Consider the following 21,693-nt stretch of genomic DNA (forward strand, 5'->3'; position numbering starts at 1 on the left):
ACTTTTGATAGCAATACTGATTCTGGCAAGTGTTCTGGTTCTCAAATTGCTTAAAACAGCTTGATTGGCAAAGTTTTTTGCTGTGATTGGAGACTCTTTGGTGGTTATTATTTAGTATGGTGCCTGTAGAGCTATGTAACAACACTGTTCTTCAGCAAGAACTTTTGAGTTTCCTTTCAAATCAAATATACACATGTGAATCAAGGTCATACTGACAGTATTTTGGCAGGACATTTTATAGGTTGATGCAGGCATAGCCTTGGAGTTATTTTGCTTTACAACAATTGGAGAAATCAGAGCTAATGGGGGAAGGGAAAGACAGTGGAGTTTACGGGTCCTAGATTGATATTAAGGATAACAGTGCAATGAGTACATTACTTTGATGCCAATTCTCTGAGAGAGAGCAAGAGATACTTTCAGCTTTCTTTTGTGGCTATATAGATGGATTGTGATGCATTTTGATCTGCCAAGAAACAATATAATGAATCATGTGTACTAGTGTTCAGCTTCAGTAATTTCTGTCTGCAACAGGGCCTCCTTTCAAGCATTGTGAGCTTTTAGAAAGAGAGAGCATCCCCAGGCCCTGTTAATGAGAATCCATGGTATATTTTATGTTTGTATGAAATCTGTTACAAGTACATGGGAAAAACGAAGTGATATATTTAACACTGTCTTATTTGTGGAAAGAAAAAGATTTGATGGACTTTAACACCACTAGAATAATGGTGCTGTTAGCTACAATGCTGGAGAAGCCAGACTGTAGGGTCAAGTGTATGGGGACAAAAAGCAGGTCAGTCAGTTCCTAAAGGCTGCTGATTACAAATTCTTTCCCTGCAGCTGGAGGTGCACTCTGCATGCAGCATGGTTTAGCTTTTGTTTGTTTCAGTGGAATCATGCTTTAATTTTTTGATTATTGCTCTAATGCTGTTACTGGAGATGAACCACAATAAAAATAAATAATAAAAAACCCCAACCTTCCAGAATCTGCATGGAGAACTAGTTGTATGTGGAACAGCCACTAGGCCTGTGCTGCATTTCCAGTGCACCTGCATCATTTAATGAAGAAGGAGTAACTAATTTGGCTAGAAGGCATGCTTATTTGGTAATGGTAAACTTAGAGAAATATGGATACAGTGGACACCATCAAAATTTCACTGGTCAGGAGGAAATAACATTGAGAGAGTGCTCAAAGTAATAATTGTGTTGTCTGTTAAAAACAGTCTATTCTGATACAGTATAAATTAGAGTTAGAATTTTTCAAATGGAAAGATTTGTCTAACAAAATGCACTTTTGAGTGTTTAAGCTGAAAATTTTGTAAAGAACAGAAATAGATTTGAAGTGATCAGCATTTTGAGGATATATTTGTAACTATTTTCATAAATCTTGCTGCAATGCTGCTAAAATATGTATGATTTAATTTCTGAATGGGTAAAAGGGAATTTGAATTAAAAGTTGTACTGTAACTCAGAGCTCTGACAATCTTCTTTGGTTCTCTCTCCCTGATTTTATCAGCTGTTTTAAAATCAACCTAGTTAAATATTTACTAAGCTAGTGGCAGCTGCAAATTCAGATGTATGCATGGCTGATGATTACGCAGAATGTGGCTTAGTAAAATAGTGGCAGCGTGGGAGATAGAAGCAAAATAGCATAGATGGTATGTTTTCTGGCCTGACTGCCTACCAAAACTTTACCGCATCATTCGGGTTGTAGAGGAAATGGACTGGACCATTGTTATGGTTGATACTTTGGTACTCTGACTGCATGTCGTGGGAGTGTCTTGATGCCCTGAACTCCACATTAAATGCTCAAGCACCACAATTTCAGTGTTTTGAAGCGAGATAAAGCTGCTTACCCATTCTAAACTGAAGACCTATGCTCTGAACTGCAATCCTCACTCAGGAAAAATTTAAGGTGCAGAAACTGAAATGTCTAAGCATTGTGGCATTGAGCCCCACTATATTGCAGCTAATGACTACTTCGATAATTTCTATAAAGCAAGAAAAAGAATTACAAAAAAGTAGTTTTAAGCCCTGTAGCATCTGATGGATAGACAAAATGGCTGAGAGAAGTCTCCAGATACAACCAATCTCATTAAACTGTTTCATGCAACTGTATTGAATGTGCCTTTGTTGTGCTGCAGAACATCATAAATGCTTTGCGGAGGGGACAAGGCCTTGTATTAGAACCACCTCTGCCATGGCACTCTTGTAAAGCTATCTCATAAGATTCAGATCTAATTTGAAGAAGTTAGGAATCACACAACTAATGAAGATTTTCAGAATGCTAAGGTATTTTGCTTTATGCAGGGCCTCGTGCTGACATCCTGGCTCGTGTTTTCTTGGATAATGCTTTTCTGCAGCATCCACTTCTGCTTGCAAATAAAATAGCCTAAGGTCAAAGCAAAAAATGCTTTAAAAGAAAATTTCAGTGAAAACTGGATTTTACTTTGAAAATACAAAATGATACACCATGTGTAACCCCAGTGAAACTGTTTCATAGTCAAGCCAGAAGGAAATTTGCTATAACAGGATTCAGTGTTTCCGGTGCTTAACCATTTAAAGGGGGACTTCCACATATGGTTAACATGAGATAAGTACCAATATATTTTGCCATTTTTCAATGTATCTTCCTGATGCTCTGGGTAACTGTGATTTATGAATAACCTCATCTGTCACAATCTACCTTTGCCTTCTGCTTGATGCTACATTAATCCAGTTCTGATAACATCAGAGTTTGTATCCATGGAGAAGACTGTGATACCAAAAACACACCATCACTTTCTCCCTGGATTAATTAGGTGGAGGAACTGAACTTTAATTTAAACCCAAATATACAATACTTTGAGAACAAACAAGAATTGCAAGGGATTATTCACAATATCTTAAGTATTGTATTTATATTAAATTAGAATACATCAGAAAGTTCCATCCAGTATGAAAATCATAAATCGATTTTTAGAGTGCTGATTTTCTAGAAATAAGGAAATGTGACAATTGCTAGCCTTCCCAATTAAGGAGGTTAAACCTCATAGGTAAATTAGTAACTAATAATTCAGTTTATTCCTGAAGTTGTTAATGAGAGAGGATTTGTATAGTGAAGAAGCCACTCAGAATGTCATGGTATATTTTATCTCTAGTGATCAAGCTGATTTCTTATCTTATGAATACTTTAATCTAAGATTTTGTCTCATAACTGTAATTGTCTTTCTTTCTTTTTGTCTTTGCAGCTGTTTTGGAAAGAATTATGGTTTAGATTTTCCCATGTTAGCCATGGATGTTGCACTCAGCCCCATGAGGTCACAAGAACTGGATCCCATGACTACTGATGGATCCCCCATGATCATAAACATGACTCCCACTGCAGAGCAAGATGGTGAAGAAGATGCAATGAAGGAGCTTGATTCTGATCAACAGTATGAAAAGCCTCCCCCTCTCCACACAGGGGCAGACTGGAAGATTGTTCTCCATCTGCCTGAAATTGAAACATGGCTCCGGATGACATCTGAAAGAGTCAGGGATCTGACCTACTCTGTCCAGCAGGACTCAGACAGCAAACATGTGGATGTACATCTAGTGCAGCTAAAGGTAAGATAAAATTTATGTTTCATACCAGCCACATTTCAGCTTTATAAGTACAAGAAACTCCCTACAGTCCACTACTGGCATGTGTAGAGGAAAGAGTGTCAACAATTGCATGTGACGACTCCTCTCCAAAAAAAAAAAAAAAAAAAAAAACCCCAACATCCTTTTCTAGGGAAAATGAAAGGTGTGTAGTACTCAATATATTTGTAGATTCTTTATTAATGCAATAAACCTATCAGATTTATTTAACGTGCCCAAACTGTATGGGTACCTAACCATTATTAACTGAAGAGCTGTCCCAAAGCCCACTGGAGTTAATGAAAAGATTCCTAGTGACTTCAATGGGCTTTGAATCAGGCCCTAAAGCTCTCAAGATTGTGTACCAGCATGCATTCTATCTCCTGTAGTCCCCCAGTGACCACTCCTATGGTGGTTCTAAAGTCCTGGCCCCCCCACCCCCGACCTGCAGAAATTTACATCCATGTTTGATTTGAAATGGGACTGCTCATGTGCGTCATGTTAGACGTGTGTAAAACTTTGCAGGTTCTGGGTCTTGGTAAGGAATATATAATGATCTGATTCATAAGAAGGACAACCAGTAAAACAACAAGTGTATTTTTGAGAACAAAATTGCATTAACATACATGGACATACAAAAACAATTCTATAACAGGTCTTCTTTAAATAAATCATTTACAGTGTGTCACACTGTTGGTTTTAAATTTCAACAGTCAATTTTTAAGATATTTTAAAGAAATGCAGGGTAAAGTATAAGAGCAATCTGTATGGAAGGAAGTGCTTGTGTGCATGGCTTGATCTGCCGCAGCAGATTAAGCACGTCTTTGAAGACACAAAACAACCTCCAAAAATAGCAAACAAACGTTCTCTTCAGACTGAGCTGTCTTCAGAGTTCTGCATTCTGAGGCCTGTGATAATACATTATGCAAATCTAGGATTCTTTGGTACTCTGCATTACGGTTTTCAGTACACGTTTAGTATAAGACTAGGGCTTTAGGAAACCTTGAAAAAATTATTCCATGGGCTAGTCTATTGCCTCTGTAGTTAGTGCAGAGCACAGCACTAACACCATAGAGGGAACTGGTCTTCATTTTTTGCCTCTGGCACCTCAGGCAAGCAGACGTAGCATCACTGCAGAGGAAACATGCTTAACCCCTGAAGAGGTAGAGTGCCTCACAACCCACTGCAGCAGCCCGTGTGAATAGTCTAGGAGAAGCACAGCTGCCTCAGCCAGAGGAGTTTTGAATTGAATGAGGAAAAGGGTAAAGTTCAAACTGTGGCTTAAAAGTGGGATGCTTTTGGGTAGAAAATCTCTCCCTCTACCCCCCGCCCCCCCAAAAGTGTATTATTCCTTAGAGTAAATGTTCCCAAATTGTGGTCCATGGACCAGTGGTATACCCTCAGAATGGGGTGGTGACATGTTGCTAGTTCTTCGCCTTTCTAACTGCGAAAGGGTGGCAAAAATTCATTAGATATCTTACTAATATTACTTTCCATGTAAGTAGTTGCTATATTTGTTACAGGGATTGTACATGATCAGCAAGGGGGGTAGTCCATACAAACACCAATGTGGAGGCAACATGTTCCATGAGACCATCTCTTTATTAATCTGAGGTCCACACTATTAAAAAAAAGAAAGTTTGAGAACCCCTGCTGTAATGATTCCCATATACAAAGTTATGTATACATTATATAGATGACCTTAAAAGTGTCTTACAAAAGGGGAAGAAAGGTTACATTCCTTTTTTTTTTTACTACTTTGATATATTAAGAAGGGCAGGAAAAGGGTTATTTAAAAAAAATTAGAAATTCAGGTCTTGAGCAGAGTTTTCAAGGGAAACAAGCTATACAACTGTAAGATTAATAAGATTCTGATATCACAGGAAACAATGAAACAGTATTAGTCAGAAGGAGAGGCAGTGGTCTCAACACACCAGTGGTCAAGTTTTTTGTAGGAATCGTGGAAAAAGAGTTTGGAGGAGGGAGTTGAAGGTGAACAATGAGGTACCTTTGCAGATGTTTACAGGAAGCTCATCTCAATGTGAGGTGTGGCATGGGAGAAAGCATGAATTGCATTTTTGGTAAGCTAACAAGGGTCAATGGAGGCTGGCATTGTGGGCTGATTGCAATCAGGAGTCAACATGTCGATAAAGAATGAAAGATTACTGGTAGGGTGGGGATAGGCCACGGACAGCTTTGGAAGCAAAGAGAAGTGTCTTATGTTTGATGTAATACAGAAAGAGGGGCCAGTGGAGGGATTCAAGAAGAGGGGTAATGTGGTCTGTCAAGATTCCTTCCCCACTCTGAACTCTAGGGTACAGATGTGGGGACCTGCATGAAAACCCCCCTAAGCTTATTTTTACCAGCTTAGGTTAAAACTTCCGCAAGGTACACACTATTTTACCTTTTGCCCCGGACTTTATTGCTGCCACCACCAAGCGTCTAACAAACATATAACAGGGAAAGAGCCCGCGTGGAAACGTCTTTCCCCCCAAAATCCTCCCAAACCCTACGCCCCCTTTCCTGGGGAAGGCTTGATAAAAATCCTCACCAATTTGCATAGGTGAACACAGACCCAAACCCTGGGATCTTAAGAACAATGAAAAAGCAATCAGGTTCTTAAAAGAAGAATTTTAATTGAAGAAAAAGTAAAAGAATCACTTCTGTAAAATCAGGATGGTAAATACCTTACAGGGTAATCAGATTCAAAACATAGAGAATCCCTCTAGGCAAAACCTTAAGTTACAAAAAGACACAAAAACAGGAATATACATTCCATTCAGCACAACTTATTTTATCAGCCATTTAAACAAAACAGAATCCAACACACATCTAACTAGATTGCTTATTAACCCTTTACAGGAGTTCTGACCTGCATTCCTGCTCTTGTCCTGGCAAAAGACAACACACAGACGGAGAGAGAGAACCCTTTGTTTCTCCCCCCCTCCAGCTTTGAAAGTATCTTGTCTCCTCATTGGTCATTTTGGTCAGGTGCCAGCGAGGTTACCTTAGCTTCTTAACCCTTTACAGGTGCAAGGGTTTTTCCTCTGGCCAGGAGGGATTTAAAGGTGTTTACCCTCCCTTTATATTTATGACAACTCCCAAGGTAAGAGAGGGACAAGTGAAAGGTAAGAGTTCCTCATTTGTGTCGAGCAAGCATAATAGCTCCTATACAACTTCTCACAGTCCCTACTGTGGAAGGGTTGACTTGGGAGGTGGTCTCTTCATCCCTGTAATACCCAGCTGCCAAGATAGTATTGCCAGCCCCAACCATTCAGAAATCATGAGCCAGCTAGGCTCTAAAAATTGTAAGATTGCCTTAAAAAATCATGAGACTTAAATAATACATTTGGGGTTCTTTTTATTTATCTTCTGGGATTTGAGCCTTTAGGGTTCACATTTTTAAGCTATTCTCTGCAACTCTGAGGGCTAGAAACTTACTTTTAAAAAAAAAAGAAAACAAAAGCTCAGACTCTCAGCTAATAAAATGACTTTCAGCAGCTGCAGCTCTAAGAAAAACACGAAGTATCGTTGGACTCATGCTCACTCCATGAGAATTAGGAACACTGAGAAGAGTCTCTTGGGGCTATAGATAGCTGAGTGTAAAATCCAGTGAACATTGTGAAGACCAGGTCAGGAATATAGATGCAGTATTCACTGGACTAGGACACACACGGTACTGTTTAAATCAGCTTGTGTTTTGAAATCCCTAAAATGAGGTGATGACTGCAAACTATTAAGTCACAGAAAACAAAATGACTTGAAGTGTAAGAATTAAGAAATGGATGAGAAAATGAAAGAATAGTGAAAGTAACTGAGATGATATTGCAGACAGATAAAGAGCATCGATTGTTCAGCAGTGCACTGGGGCAAGCATAAGTATTGAAGTTTAGGGAGCAGAGCAGCACTGAAGTCCTTGAACAGGATGCGCAAACAGGCTAAGAACAGAATGGGGCTGAATGACTCCCTGCTGAGCATGCAGGTGTTTGCTTTCCCCCCAAATCAAGAAGCGTTGATCACTGAGTTTGTTATGCCCATGACATGTAAATATGGTTGTGCTTAGAAATGAAATGAAACCTGGGGGGAAAAAGTTTCCTTGGTGATGTCATTGGGATTACTTTAACACAGTGTTCGTAGGACCTTTCTGGTAAAGTTTAGGCGCCTGGTGAAGCCACCCAGACAGAATAGTCTTGCACACATTCTTTTCCATGTACAATATTAGTAGTTGTATACGTAGGCCTTTTGCCGCACACTCTTGCCCTTCCAGCACAATTTACTTCTATAGTGTGTTTTTTCATATCGAAACTTTGCATCTCTTTTTGCAGCTGTTAATTCTGTTAAGTAGTTAGGATCAAATTTGTGAATGTTGTGGTGTGTTTCATTTAAAAATGTGCCTGTATATATGGATTCACACAGGCATGCACACATATGCATAAACATGCACCCAAACATAATTTTCTTTACAAAGCCCAGTTTAGGCATCTAAACTGTTCATGAATCTTAGCCAGCTGTTCGGCTTGAGGTTTTAATGCAAAGTTAAATAAGGAAAGCAGACGTGAGTAGAGGAGATAGGGTTTTTTAATTCTGAAAAGGGATTGTGTCTGAGATTATGAATAGCGTACCATCATTTTCAGTGAAAGAAACACGGATTAAAATGATCCACAGGTAGGGATTTTTTTTTCACATTTCTTGTGGAGGGAATGAAGAATACTCCAGTTTTGTCTTTTTCTTTTCTGCCACTTTTCTGCTATCACAGCTTTTGATTTTTGCCAGACAGGCCTGTTGGGATGGCCTCCTATTTTCTATTGCCCTGGTTATAACTGAGAGCATTGACTTTAAGATTCCCTCTTGTCTCTGCCCTGTTTCTGGTTATACAGTGGAGTTATGAATAGGTAGTGTCATATTGTCCCCTTTGGATACACAGACTTCCAAGTGGGCTCACTGCACTTCACAGCACTATTATCCTAGTATTGCATGGCTTCTGTATACTGGTATCTATATGTGAAATAATGTTGTACCCATAATTACTCGGTGTCTAACTGGGTTCTCTCTGCTGCCATGATGTTTGGTATAGGAAAATGAAACAAGTTCTCAAATGAGAATGATAGAGCAATAATTAATATTTGGTGATAGTACAGGAGATTTGTTTATTACAAGAATAATATTTGGGTCTGTCTTAAAATTGCTGACAGAAGAGCTTTTGTTTTCACATATGAGGGGTGTGAGGGCTTATGTAGGGATTCTATGGGCTCAGGCTGACTCTTTCCATTTTCTCTTTCTCATCTTTATTTCCTAATCCCTCCCATTATGTCTAACTGCCTTTTTCCTCCCCCTTCTTTGTCTGCCCCAATCATTTTCTTTTCTTTTCTCTCATAACTTTCTCTGTTTTCTCCTTGACCTCTCCTGGTTTGCTTCTGACTCTTCTCCCAAACTGCCTTCACTTCTCCCTTTCCTGTTTGTGCTTCCTCAGTGCCCATTAACCTTGCTGCTAAGTCCTCTTCTCCTGCCAAGCTGAATTGCCACTTTAGAAAGCAGCTCTGTCCCTCTTTGGACCCATGGCACATTCTGCGGGGAGGGCAACAGCATGGCAGAGCATGCATTTAAGAAATACCTACTGCATTAAAAATGGAGAATTAGGTAAACAGCAGAGCACAATAAAATTTGCCGAACAAGTAGTTGCATCATGCTCTGCCTTTCTCCACTGATTGGTCCTGAATTTGCTAGAACTATAAAAGACTTAAAGTCTTTTATCACACCTTATTTTATTTGAATATGCTTTTCAGTTTTAAAAATGATATAAAATATTTGGGCTGGCTGCATAGATTTCTTTCGGTTATGTAGCCTTAGGGTCTGATCTTCCAAGACATGCAGATATGTACATTTGCACATGCACATTGTACTGCTGGGCTCTGTACAGACATGGATGTAGGCAAGATCCCTGCCCCAAAGAGTTTACAGCATGATTGTTCCATGCTGTTCCAGTAAACGAGCTTGCCAGTGACCAAACATATGGATACCTGAGCTAGCTTTGATCTAGCTAGCTTGAATAACAGCAGCAAATGTGGTAGCACAGGTAGATACTCAAGCAACTGCCACCCACGCTGCCTGGCACCCATGCTGCTGTGGCTTCACTGCGATTGTTAGGCAAGCTGGCTTTGATTTAGCAATATCAAAGCTAGCTCGGGTAAAACTACATGTGCTGCAGTCATACCTCCTTACTGCAGTGTAGACACAAACTGGGTATTTATGCCGATCCTACTAGGTGCTGAGCACCTTCCACTCTCATTGACTTCCATGTGGTTGAAGCCACTCAGCACCGTGCAGGGCTGGGACCATTATTACAAATTGACAAGCAATCTTTGTAATTCCATGTGCACACCGGGCGCACGATTGGCTCCCTACATTTGTATGTACATTTTTGCCCCTGCCATTTGGAAAATCTGGCCCTGAGTAAAAGAATTGCAATTGTTTCTGTTGATAGAAAAGGAGTCAGTCATTTTTTTAATAGAGAAAATGAATCGGAGACCAGTGTATAAGAAGTCTGCCCTCTATCAAGCTGAATTTTAGAAAAAGTTCCACGTTTACTGTGCTAGGACTGAATCCTGCAAGCTGTTCCCTGGGGTGGCCCCTTCTGTCTGCACAGAGCCTCAGTGCAGCACCATGAGGGTCCAGGGGCCTGTCCATACTGAGCAGCATGCAGAATCAGGGCCTGAGGGTACGTCTACACTACGAAATTAGGTCGAATTTGTAGAAGTCAGTTTTGCAGAAATCGTTTTTAAATAGTCAATTGTGTGTGTTCCCACACAAAATGCTCGAAGTGCAGTAAGTGCATTAACTCGGCGGAGTGCTTCCACAGTACTGAGGCTAGCATCGACTTCCGGAGTGTTTCACTGTAGGTAGCTATCCCACAGTTCCCGCAGTCTCCGCTGCCCATTGGAATTCTGGGTTGAGATCCCAATGCCTGATGGGGCAAAAAACATTGTCACGGGTGGTTCTGGGTACATGTCATCAGGCCCTCCTTCCCTCCCTCCCTTTGTGAAAGCAATGGCAGACAATCATTTCGCGCCTTTTTTCCTGAGTTACCTGTGCAGACACCAAACCACGGCAAGCATGGAGCCCGCTCAGATCACTTTGGCAATTAGGAGCACATTAAAAACCACACGCATTATCCAGCAGTATCTGCAGCACCAGAACCTGGCAAAGCGATACCGGGCGAGTAGGCGACGTCAGCGCGGTGATGAGAGTGATGAGGACATGGACACAGACTTCTCTCAAAGCACAGGCCCTGGCAATGCAGGCATCATGGTGCTAATGGGGCAGGTTCATGTGGTGGAATGCCGATTCTGGGCCTGGGAAACAAGCGCAGACTGGTGGGACCGCATAGTGTTGCAGGTCTGGGACTATTCCCAGTGGCTGCGAAACTTTCGCATGCGTAAGGGCACTTTCATGGAACTTTGTGACTTGCTTTCCCCTGCCCTGAAGCGCATGAATACCAAGATGAGAGCAGCCCTCACAGTTGAGAAGTGAGTGGCAATAGCCCTGTGGAAGCTTGCAATGCCAGACAACTACCAGTCAGTTGGGAATCAATATGGAGTGGGCAAATCTACTGTGGGGGCTGCTGTGATGCAAGTAGCCAACACAATCAAAGATCTGCTGCTATCAAGGGTAGTGACCCTGGGAAATGTGCAGGTCATAGTGGATAGCTTTGCTGCAATGGGATTCCCTAACTGTGTTGGAGCCATAGACGGAACCCATATCCCTATCTTGGCACCAAGAGCACCAGGCCGGCGAGTACATAAACCGCAAGGGGTACTTTTCAATAGTGCTGCAAGCACTGGTGGATCACAAGGGACGTTTCACCAACATCAACGTGGGATGGCCGGGAAAGGTACATGACTCTCGCATCTTCAGGAACTCTGGTCTATTTCAAAAGCTGCAGGAAGGAACTTTATTCCCAGACCAGAAAATAACCATTGGGGATGTTGAAATGCCTATAGTTATCCTTGGGGACCCAGCCTATCCCTTAATGCCGTGGCTCATGAAGCTGTACACAGGCAACCTGGACAGTAGTCAGGAGCTGTTCAACTACAGGCTGAGCAAGTGCAGAACGGTGGTAGAAAGTGCATTTGGATGTTTAAAAGTGCGCTGGCGCAGTTTACTGACTCGGTTAGATCTCAGTGAAACCAATATTCCCACTGTTTGCTCCACAATATCTGTGAGAGTAAGGGGGAGACGTTTATGGTGGGGAGGGAAGTTGAGGCAAATCACCTGGCCGCTGGTTACACGCAGCCCGACACCAGGGCGGTTAGAAGAGCACAGGAGGGTGCGGTGTGCATCAGAGAAGCTTTGAAGACCAGTTTCATGACTGGCCAGGCTACGGTGTGAAAGTTCTGTTTGTTTCTCCTTGATGGAAACCCCCCGCCCCTTGATTCACTCTACTTCCCTGTAAGCTAAGCACCCTCCCATCCTCCCTTCGATCACCACTTGCAGAGGCAATAAAGTCATTGTTGCTTCACATTCATGCATTCTTTATTAATTCATCACACAAATAGGGGGATAACTGCCAAGGTAGCCTGGGAGGGGTGGTGGAGGAGGGAAGGACAAGGACACACAGCACTTCAAAGTTTAAAACTTTAAAACTTATTGAATGCCAGCCTTTTGTTGCTTGGGCAATCCTCTGGGGTGGAGCTGCTGGGTGTCCGGAGGCCCCCCCACCGCATTCTTGGGCATCTGGGTAAGGAGGCTATGGAACTTGGGGAGGAGGGTGGTTGGTTATACAGGGGCTGTAGCAGCGGTCTGTGCTCCTGCTGCCTTTCCTGCAGCTCAACCATACACTGGAGCGCATTAGTTTGATCCTCCAGCATCCTCAGCATTGAATCCTGCCTCCTCGCATCATGTTGCCGCCCCCTTTCAGCTTCAGCCCTCTCTTCAGCCCACCACTTACTCTCTTCAGCCTGCCACCTCTCCTCACGGTCATTTTGTGCTTTCCTGCACTCTGACATTGTCTGCCTCCATGCATTCGTCTGTGCTCTGTCAGTGTGGGAGGACAGCATGAGCTCAGAGAACATTTCATCACGAGTGCGTTTTTTTCGCCTTCTAATCTTCACTAGCCTCTGGTAAGGAGAAGATCCTGTGATCCTTGAAACACATGCAGCTGGTGGAGAAGAAAAAAAGGGACAGTGGTATTTAAAAAGACACATTTTATAGAACAATGGATACACTCTTTCAAGGTAAACCTTGCTGTTAACATTACATACACAGCACATGTGCTTTCGTCCCAAGGTCGCATTTTGTCTCCTCCCTCCCCGTGGCTAACAGCAGGGAACATTTCTGTTCAGCCACAGGCAAACAGCCCAGCAGGAACGGGCACCTCTGAATGTCCCCTTAAGAAAAGCACCCTATTTCAACCAGGTGACCATGAATGATATCACTCTCCTGAGGATAACACAGAGAGATAAAGAACGGATGTTGTTTGAATGCCAGCAAACATACACTGCAATGCTTTGTTCCACAATGATTCCTGAGTATGTGCTACTGGCCTGGTGTGGTAAAGTGTCCTACCATGGTGGACGGAATAAGGCTGCCCTCCCCAGAAACCATTTGCAAAGGCTTTGGGAGTACATCCAGGAGAGCCGCAAATGCCAGGGCAAATTTAATCATTAAACATGCTTGCTTTTAAACCATGTATGGTATTTTAAAAGGTACACTCACCAGAGGTCCCTTCTCCACCTGGCGGGTCCAGGAGGCAGCCTTGGGTGGGTTCGGGGGGTACTGGCTCCAGGTCCAGGGTGAGAAACAGTTCCTGGCTGTCGGGAAAACCGGTTTCTCCACTTGCTTGCTGTGAGATATCTACAACTTCATCATCATCATCTTCCTCATCCCCAAAACCTGCTTCTGTGTTGCCTCCATCTCCATTGAAGGAGTCAAACAACACGGCTGGGGTAGTGGTGGGTGAATCCCCTAAAATGGCATGCAGCTCATCATAGAAGCGGCATGTTTGGGGCTCTGACCCGGAGCAGCCATTTGCTTCTCTAGTTTTCTGGTAGGCTTGACTCAGCTCCTTAAGTTTCACGTGGCATTGCTTCGGGTCCCTGTTATGGCCTCTGTCCTTCATGCCCTGGGAGATTTTGACAAAGGTTTTGGCATTTTGAAAACTGGAACGGAGTTCTGATACCACGGATTCCTCTCCCCATACAGCGATCAGATCCCGTACCTCCCGTTCGGTCCATGCTGGAGCTCTTTTGCGATTCTGGGACTCCATCATGGTCATCTCTGCTGATGAGCTCTGGCCAGCTTGGCAAGCTGCAGGTGACCATGCAAACAGGAAATTGAAATTCAAAGGTTTGCGGGCCTTTTCCTGTCTACCTGGCCAGTGCATCTGAGTTGAGAGTGCTGTCCAGAGCGGTCACAATAGAGCACTTTGGGATAGCTCCCAGAGACCAATACCGTCTAATTGCGTCCACAGTACCCCAAATTCGACCCGGCAAGGCCGATTTAAGCGCTAATCCCCTTGTCGGGGGTGGAGTAAGGAAATCGATTTTAAGAGCCCTTTAAGTTGAAAAAAAGGGCTTCATCATAGAATCATAGAATATCAGGGTTGGAAGGGACCCCTGAAGGTCATCTAGTCCAACCCCCTGCTCGAAGCAGGACCAATTCCCAGTTAAATCATCCCAGCCAGGGCTTTGTCAAGCCTGACCTTAAAAACTTCCAAGGAAGGAGATTCCACCACCTCCCTAGGCAATGCATTCCAGTGTTTCACCACCCTCTTAGTGAAAAAGTTTTTCCTAATATCCAATCTAAACCTCCCCCACTGCAACTTGAGACCATTACTCCTCGTTCTGTCATCTGCTACCATTGAGAACAGTCTAGAGCCATCCTCTTTGGAACCCCCTTTCAGGTAGTTGAAAGCAGCTATCAAATCCCCCCTCATTCTTCTCTTCTGCAGGCTAAACAATCCCAGCTCCCTCAGCCTCTCCTCATAAGTCATGTGTTCTAGACCCCTAATCATTTTTGTTGCCCTTCGCTGGACTCTCTCCAATTTATCCACATCCTTCTTGTAGTGTGGGGCCCAAAACTGGACACAGTACTCCAGATGAGGCCTCACCAATGTCGAATAGAGGGGGACGATCACGTCCCTCGATCTGCTCGCTATGCCCCTACTTATACATCCCAAAATGCCATTGGCCTTCTTGGCAACAAGGGCACACTGCTGACTCATATCCAGCTTCTCGTCCACTGTCACCCCTAGGTCCTTTTCCGCAGAACTGCTGCCTAGCCATTCGGTCCCTAGTCTGTAGCGGTGCATTGGATTCTTCCGTCCTAAGTGCAGGACCCTGCACTTATCCTTATTGAACCTCATCAGATTTCTTTTGGCCCAATCCTCCAATTTGTCTAGGTCCTTCTGTATCCTATCCCTCCCCTCCAGCGCATCCCCTCATCATGTGGATGATTGCAGGGTTAAATCGATTTAACGCTGCTAAATTCGACCTCAACTCCTAGTGTAGACCAGGACTCAGTGAGCAAGTATGAAACCACTACATTAGGTCAGGAATTCTGAGTTAAACAACATTTGCAGAGAAAAATGCATAGTTGGGCCCTAATCCTGCAAAAATGCACATGTGTAACTTTGTGCAGGGGAAGTCGCCCCTTTGAACTCAATGAGACCACTCGTGTGCAAAGTTAAACCCCATACTTAAGGGATTGCACAATCAAGGCCATAATGATAGCGCAAATCATATTTTAAAAATATTTTTGTTTGGATGTATATTACAAAGCAAAACAATGCTTTTAAAATTGTAACCCTGTGTATTTCTATGAGAAAAATATTTTTGCTGTCTTCAGGTTTTGCACTATAGAATATAGGGAATCTCTGCAGTCTAATTTACCAAATTGGTTCACTGTTGTAAGATTTTATTTCAGGAGATGGATTTTGTGTTTAAACCACGTTATCAGTTCCCAAATATTCTTTGTTGTTTACATAATTAAGTAGTACACTGACTACAGTTTCTTCCTTGGTTTCTTAGAAGTGAAATACAACCTTCTATTAATAAACAAACTGTAAGAAAACTTCAGTAAATGCAAATACAGTGCTATTCTCTCAGTACCTAGAATTGTTACATAAGTATTTATTTAATTTCAAATTTTAAAAAGGCAGAGAGACCTTTTAACTTTGGCTTCTTATAAAACCAAGTAGATTTGGACTGTAATTGTTGCACAGCACCATCTAGTGTTTTGAGAAAAGCAGAAGGAATTTCTTGTCAGCTTCTCTTTGTGCAAAAATATCACGAATGCTGAGCTGTTATCACACCTACACATTTTTGTAGCAGCAACAGTAAAGTCGTTTTTCTGTTTTTTAAAATGTCAGTTCTGGGTCTGAAAGCAATTTATCACTGATACGTCACATCTACTGTAATAAGTCTTACAAACTTAAATTTTGATCCTGAAGTGCTTCAAACAGTTTCAGCCCTGATAAGGAAGGTGTATGCTTTTGTGTATAATATATATTTATACTATGTACGTTTATGAAGCGTCTGTATATAATAATTCTCATTTTTATAGTGCTTTATATGAGGGAAATGGTGGCACAGCTATACTGAACTGGCCACACTGTCAATGGGTAAAAGGAGGCTCTGCCCAGGGAGTGTCCCAAAGGGAAAGTGCCTATGCACTGATGACCCATAAACTGAGGGGTTTCTCTTGGGATAGCAGATCACAGATCTTCCAGTTCTGCACAAATTACAGCTAAACTAATTATCATCCTGTTGTGAATTTTTAGTACTTTTCATCCATAGAGCTCAAGCCCTTTACAAAGGCTAGATATGCAGTATCATACCCATTGCACTGCTGAGGTAACTGGAGAGAGGACAGAAGGAAGCTAAGTGACTGACTTTACCTAAAACACACACAGCAAATAGGGGTAGTAAAGTCAGGAAGGTCTCCTAATTCCCTCAAGGCACAGCTGTTTTCTGCTACCTCAGTCCTCCATGTCCTTCCAAAGGCATAATTTGCCTGGTCATTGGCATAGTTTTATTATTTATTTTTCCATTTCATATTTTTAATTGAAATGGATTCATTTTCTTTTAAATTCTATTGTTAGATTTACAGTACTGTAAAACAGTTTTGCTAGGAAAGGTTCTGATGTTGAAATTAGAACCTTACTGGTAGCATATTGCATTTAGCATGCTAAAGTTGAGTATCTGAAATACCATTATGAATTAAATAGTCCATAATGGATTTTGTTAACTTCCTTAATAAGTTAATGGCCCTCTAAATATAGAAGCATGGAAAAATGATCCTTCCGTCTGTAGATATTCAGTGTTTTATTCACTGCAAACCATTAAGCAATGAAATGCTCATAAGGTGACCCTATTTGCTCAATTTTCTTTAACAATGGAGTTTAAGAAAAAATTGATGAGATAGAGCAGGCTTACATACTTAGAGTTGTGCATATAAAGTGCCAGTGAGAAGCAATGTAAAGAATAGAACCAAAGTGACTTTGGTTGGTGATGAGGGAGGTCCTTAAACAGTCTTCTGCACCTCTGATAAGACCCAGGACTTTGTTGCCAAACATTCTATATATCGTGTTTCTCCTGCACTTATTGGTTCACCGAAAAGTAGAAGAAACAAGGTACTTTCAGTTAAACACTGAGTAAAACTGTTTGTTTTGTGTGGCTCCATTTCATAGCAACTCAGATGAACTGAAAGAACAGCTGAATAATTTGATATTGAAAGCTTAAAGGTCTTGAATTTTGGATGTAACAGCTGTTTCCATTAAAAAATATTTAGAATGATGTAATTCCATTGCTTAGAAATGTCTGGAATGTGACAATCAGTCTCTTGGAATAGGACTAGTGAAAACCAGTTTTAACCAGTTTTTCATTTCCTAGAGTAGACCATATTTAGAGTGTTTCTTGATTAAATCCATAAGGGCATAAGCTAAAACTGTCATATGTGTCTAGATAGTTAATCAATATGAAACATTAGAAATGCAATTTGGAAAAGGAATTTCACTGCAGTACTTCACTCAGCTTTTGCTTTTTGAAAAGAATGATGAAATGGTACCACATGCACGTCTGCCTCCAGTTAGTAACATGCTATTATAATGTATATCTCTTAAAATGTCAACTCAGATTTTATAGCAATAACAGGTTTGAAGATTTTTTTCTCGTTTGAAAAGTGTAGGTGAAATCTGCATCTTCATCAGTTTTCATGAGCTCCTCACTAAAACAGAAAACTCTAAATTTTGAACAGTCCTGTTTAAAGTAAAAATATTAAACCTCCCAGTTCTCATCTGTTCCCCTCTACATTTCCCGTCTGTGCTAGGTGTAAATGGAAGATATACTGTGACAAGGGGATACATAACAGACCCAAATTAAAAAGATCAATTTAGTTCATGAAAAGATCTGTTTCAGTGTCAGTAATGAAAACTCCAAGGTATTTCATTTATGGAAAGGATGTCTTAATGCTTATGCAATTTCTGTGTGCATCCAGATGGATGCATTTTCTCACACCATGTTTCTCAAAGAAATAAAAAATTATGTAGCAGGTCCCATCCCTAGGCAGGATTTGGATGATAGACCATCCTGGTTTTGGATCGAAAAAATTGATTTCTGTGTGTTGCTATCCTTCATATAGGAACATGAGAACTGCCACACTGGATCAGATCAGTGGTCCATCTAACCCACTGTCTAGCTCCTTTAGTGGCTAATACAAGATGCTGCAGAAGACAGTGTAAGAAACTTAATAAAAAGTATGTCAGTTAGTTGACAAACCCTCTGAAGCATGAAACTTTGTCCCTAATAAAAATTTGATCCTGTATTAACATCAATTCAGAGTTGGTCCCAACAGAACATATTGAGAACCAATGGGTTCCTCTCCACGGTTGGGGTGAATTGGTCATGCAGGTGAACCAATTGTTTTCTTAACCTGAATTGAGTGAGTTGACTCTGTGTAGAGCCTGGTGGTGGGGTTTGATTGTGTCATCTCAGACGCAATAAAATCAGCGGCCTATACTGCTGTGTGAACTTTCAAAAACAAAGTAAAGCTATTTTCACCTTCAGAAAGCAAATCAGTACCAGATCACCTGTCTGACTCTTGCTACATGCTACTGCAATCTTGAAGAGGCATCAGGCAAAATCTAATTAAAAGATGTGAGTCAAACACAAAACAAGACTTTAAAACAAAATAGAACATGTATGTAAAAACTGTACTTATCAGAGACAGTAGTAAAAATACACCCTCACAATATCCAACTCAATGTTTGCTAAAATAAAAGGATCAGATTCATTGCATGTGACTGATTAATTTCAACCAAGGTGTCAGTGACTTATCAGTAATATGAATTTGTAACAATACAGTGTACTGTGGTCTACTGTCAAGACACAGCACAAGAATAACATAGGAACTCAAGCCTAGTAAAAGGTATATTGTTTGCCTTGCACGCTGATTACAAAAAAAATCAAGCAATGGGGAAAAAGATTGAAAAGAAATTTGTCTGATTTCAAAAACCATGTGTCTAATAAACTGGAAACGTCTCTTACAAACAGTTCATATTAATAAATCTAATAATAAAGTAATCTATTAAATCTATTTAAAACCCATTAATGAACTCATAATTATGCAAATTGGTCATGCCTGCCATCTCACTGAACTTCTGTACCTTAACCACATTCTGAAAGTATAGATGTTTTAAGAAAAACACATGAATCATCCACCATGCTCGTTAATTCAGTTCCAAATAATTTTCCTTAATGTCAGTCCACTTTTAAATTTTCAGGATACCTCGCTGAAAATGTACCCCCTCTTGTGTGCCAAGAACTGTTTGCCTGGCCCGAAACATTAGTTATGGAATCCACCTAGTGCTATGAAATCATCTAGTCTCCCTAATACGCAGTATTTATTGTATGGATGGTAGGCAGAGCATGTACATTAACTTATGCAGTTTGTATCTGTTTCAACACTAGAACTCAGAATTTCAAGATAAAGGTAGCTTAAAATTAGCATAACATTGTCTTTTTCTTCACATTTATGTGAGCAACCTTATTTTCAACAGGATGCATTAATTTATACATTTTAATAACTTTTACATGCCTGTGTGTGTGTGTGAGAGAGAAAATGTTCAATGGACTACTAGCCCTCCTCACTACACTCTCTCACCTATAGCTCCCCGCTACGCAGGAACAGCAAGCACATCATCAGGAAATAAAGTACTAAATAATAATACGTACAGGATATGTGCAATAGGTTTTTAGGGCACACCATAAGTTGTGGCACGTAGGATGTGTGTAGCCACACATCACAGTGAAAAGCAAGCTGCATCCATGCTGCGATGTGTAGCTACACACATCAGTGAAAGGCTCTGGCAGGCAGGAGGCCATAAGCATTGACTCCATGGGTGTGGTGGGTAAGGTGGGAGCTTGGCTGCTGGTGGGTGGGGCCAGGGGCGGGAAGAGGCGAAGTTGGGTTGGGGCTTTGAGGGCAGGGGCAAAGTGGGTTCGGGAAGGGGCAGGATGGGATCTTGGGTGAAGGGGTGGAGGGGCAGAAAGAGGCAGGGCGGGAGCTTGGAGGAAGGAGGGGAGTTGGGGCGGGCCTGAGGGTTAAGCACACCCCGGGTAGAGAGGAAATCGGCACCTAAGCAGGAGGCAGTGAGGAAAGGCTCTGCAGCAGGGAGTTTCTGGAGCCTTTCCCCCGTCTCCCCCCTGGCAGAGCTTTACTCTGCTGCTGGAGCCTTTCCCTGTGGTGGAGAGAAAGATCGTCTCATGACAGGGAGGCAGCAGGACACTACGCTGCTATAAAGAGTACTATAGACAGGGGAGGTATTGCTTGGGCCTGTAGAGAGCCATGTAGGGTACATACCCACAGGGTTCAGGTATGTCTTTATTTCCCTAAGCAGTGCCTTACTGTCTACATTGCTATTTATACCTGTGCTAAGGGTGCATGGAGTGTATGTACTCTAAATGCCACCATAAGGAGTGTGCAGTGCATGCCATTAGTGTCATGTCTTAATACTAGACAGAGATTAATGACATTTCAAGGCAGAGTTTGAGGCCTGGTCCTGAGAGGTGTAGATTTTCAGTTGCTCAGCACTTCTCAGGCCTGACCCTGAGAAAGGAGAGGCTACTGGATCCTGCTGCTATCCTATTGCATAGTGCCACTATTGTATGTGAAAAAAATAATGCTCATTCTTCCTTTATTTGTTTTGTTTTATATCTTAGAAGGGACTTCATGTACACCACTTGCATTTTGTTTATTTATGTTCTGTTTAGATGTCCGGGAACGGCTCTGTCAGAACAGGAGTATAACATGTATAGGGCAGGAATTTCATTTGAGAGATCAGTATGACAGATTTATTCTCCAAAACCTAGATTATTTTTTATAAATTAACTATAGTTTAAAGTCACAAAACTGACTGACAGTTAGATGAAAGTAGAGGTTAGAGGTTTTTTCCACTCAAGATATAGTATTCATTTAAAACTTTGCCCTTTGGTGTAAGTTTGAGATGCATGCATCAGTTTTGTGAAGGGTCTAGGGGAGAGAGCAATCATAGGATCTTTTCCCCCTAGTATCAGTGAGCACAACACAAACAATACACTGCAGGACATGATTTCTGAACCCAAACCTGGGAACACTACCATGGTCAAGGATGAGGGGGGAGAGAGAGGCTCCTTTCACCCACTTCAGGGGTGAAAGTAACTTAAAGGATTTACCAGGAGGCCAGAGTCCTGAGCAGGGACGTGGCCTCAACCGGAAGAGGCATGGCCTCAACTGGATGAGGTGGGGCCTTTAAATCGAGATTTAAAGGCCCTGGGGCTGTGGCTGGGAGCCCCGGGGCCTTTAAATCACCCCTGAGCTACCAGCTGCAGAGGCGGCTGGGAGCCCCGAGGCGACTTACAGGGCCTGGGGCTCCGGCCACAGCTACCACAGCAGAGCTCCGGGCCCTTTAAATCGCCACCGGAGCCCTGCTGCCGCTACCCTGGGGCTCTGGCACCTGGGCTCGGGAGGGGATTTAAAGGGCCCAGGGCTCCAGCCACTGCAGGGCGCCCCGGGCCATTTAAATCGTCATCCTGGGGAAGCCGGTCTGGCCCGGCATGCCGT

At 42.1% G+C, this 21,693-nt stretch overlaps 1 protein-coding gene across 1 annotated transcript in view; it reads left to right on the forward strand.

Moving 5' to 3' along the window:
* The first annotated feature begins 3,261 nt into the window (after nt 1–3,261).
* Nucleotides 3,262–21,693, forward strand: part of AKAP6 (A-kinase anchoring protein 6) — a 295,294-nt gene continuing 276,862 nt past the window's right edge. The window contains exon 1 of the mRNA XM_077819992.1: nt 3,262–3,585. Coding sequence (XP_077676118.1) covers nt 3,262–3,585 — 324 coding nt within the window. The remainder of the gene's footprint in view (nt 3,586–21,693) is intronic.

The sequence above is a fragment of the Eretmochelys imbricata genome, chromosome 6 (assembly GCF_965152235.1).
Source record: "Eretmochelys imbricata isolate rEreImb1 chromosome 6, rEreImb1.hap1, whole genome shotgun sequence".
In the NCBI taxonomy this organism is placed as follows: Eukaryota; Metazoa; Chordata; order Testudines; family Cheloniidae; genus Eretmochelys; species Eretmochelys imbricata.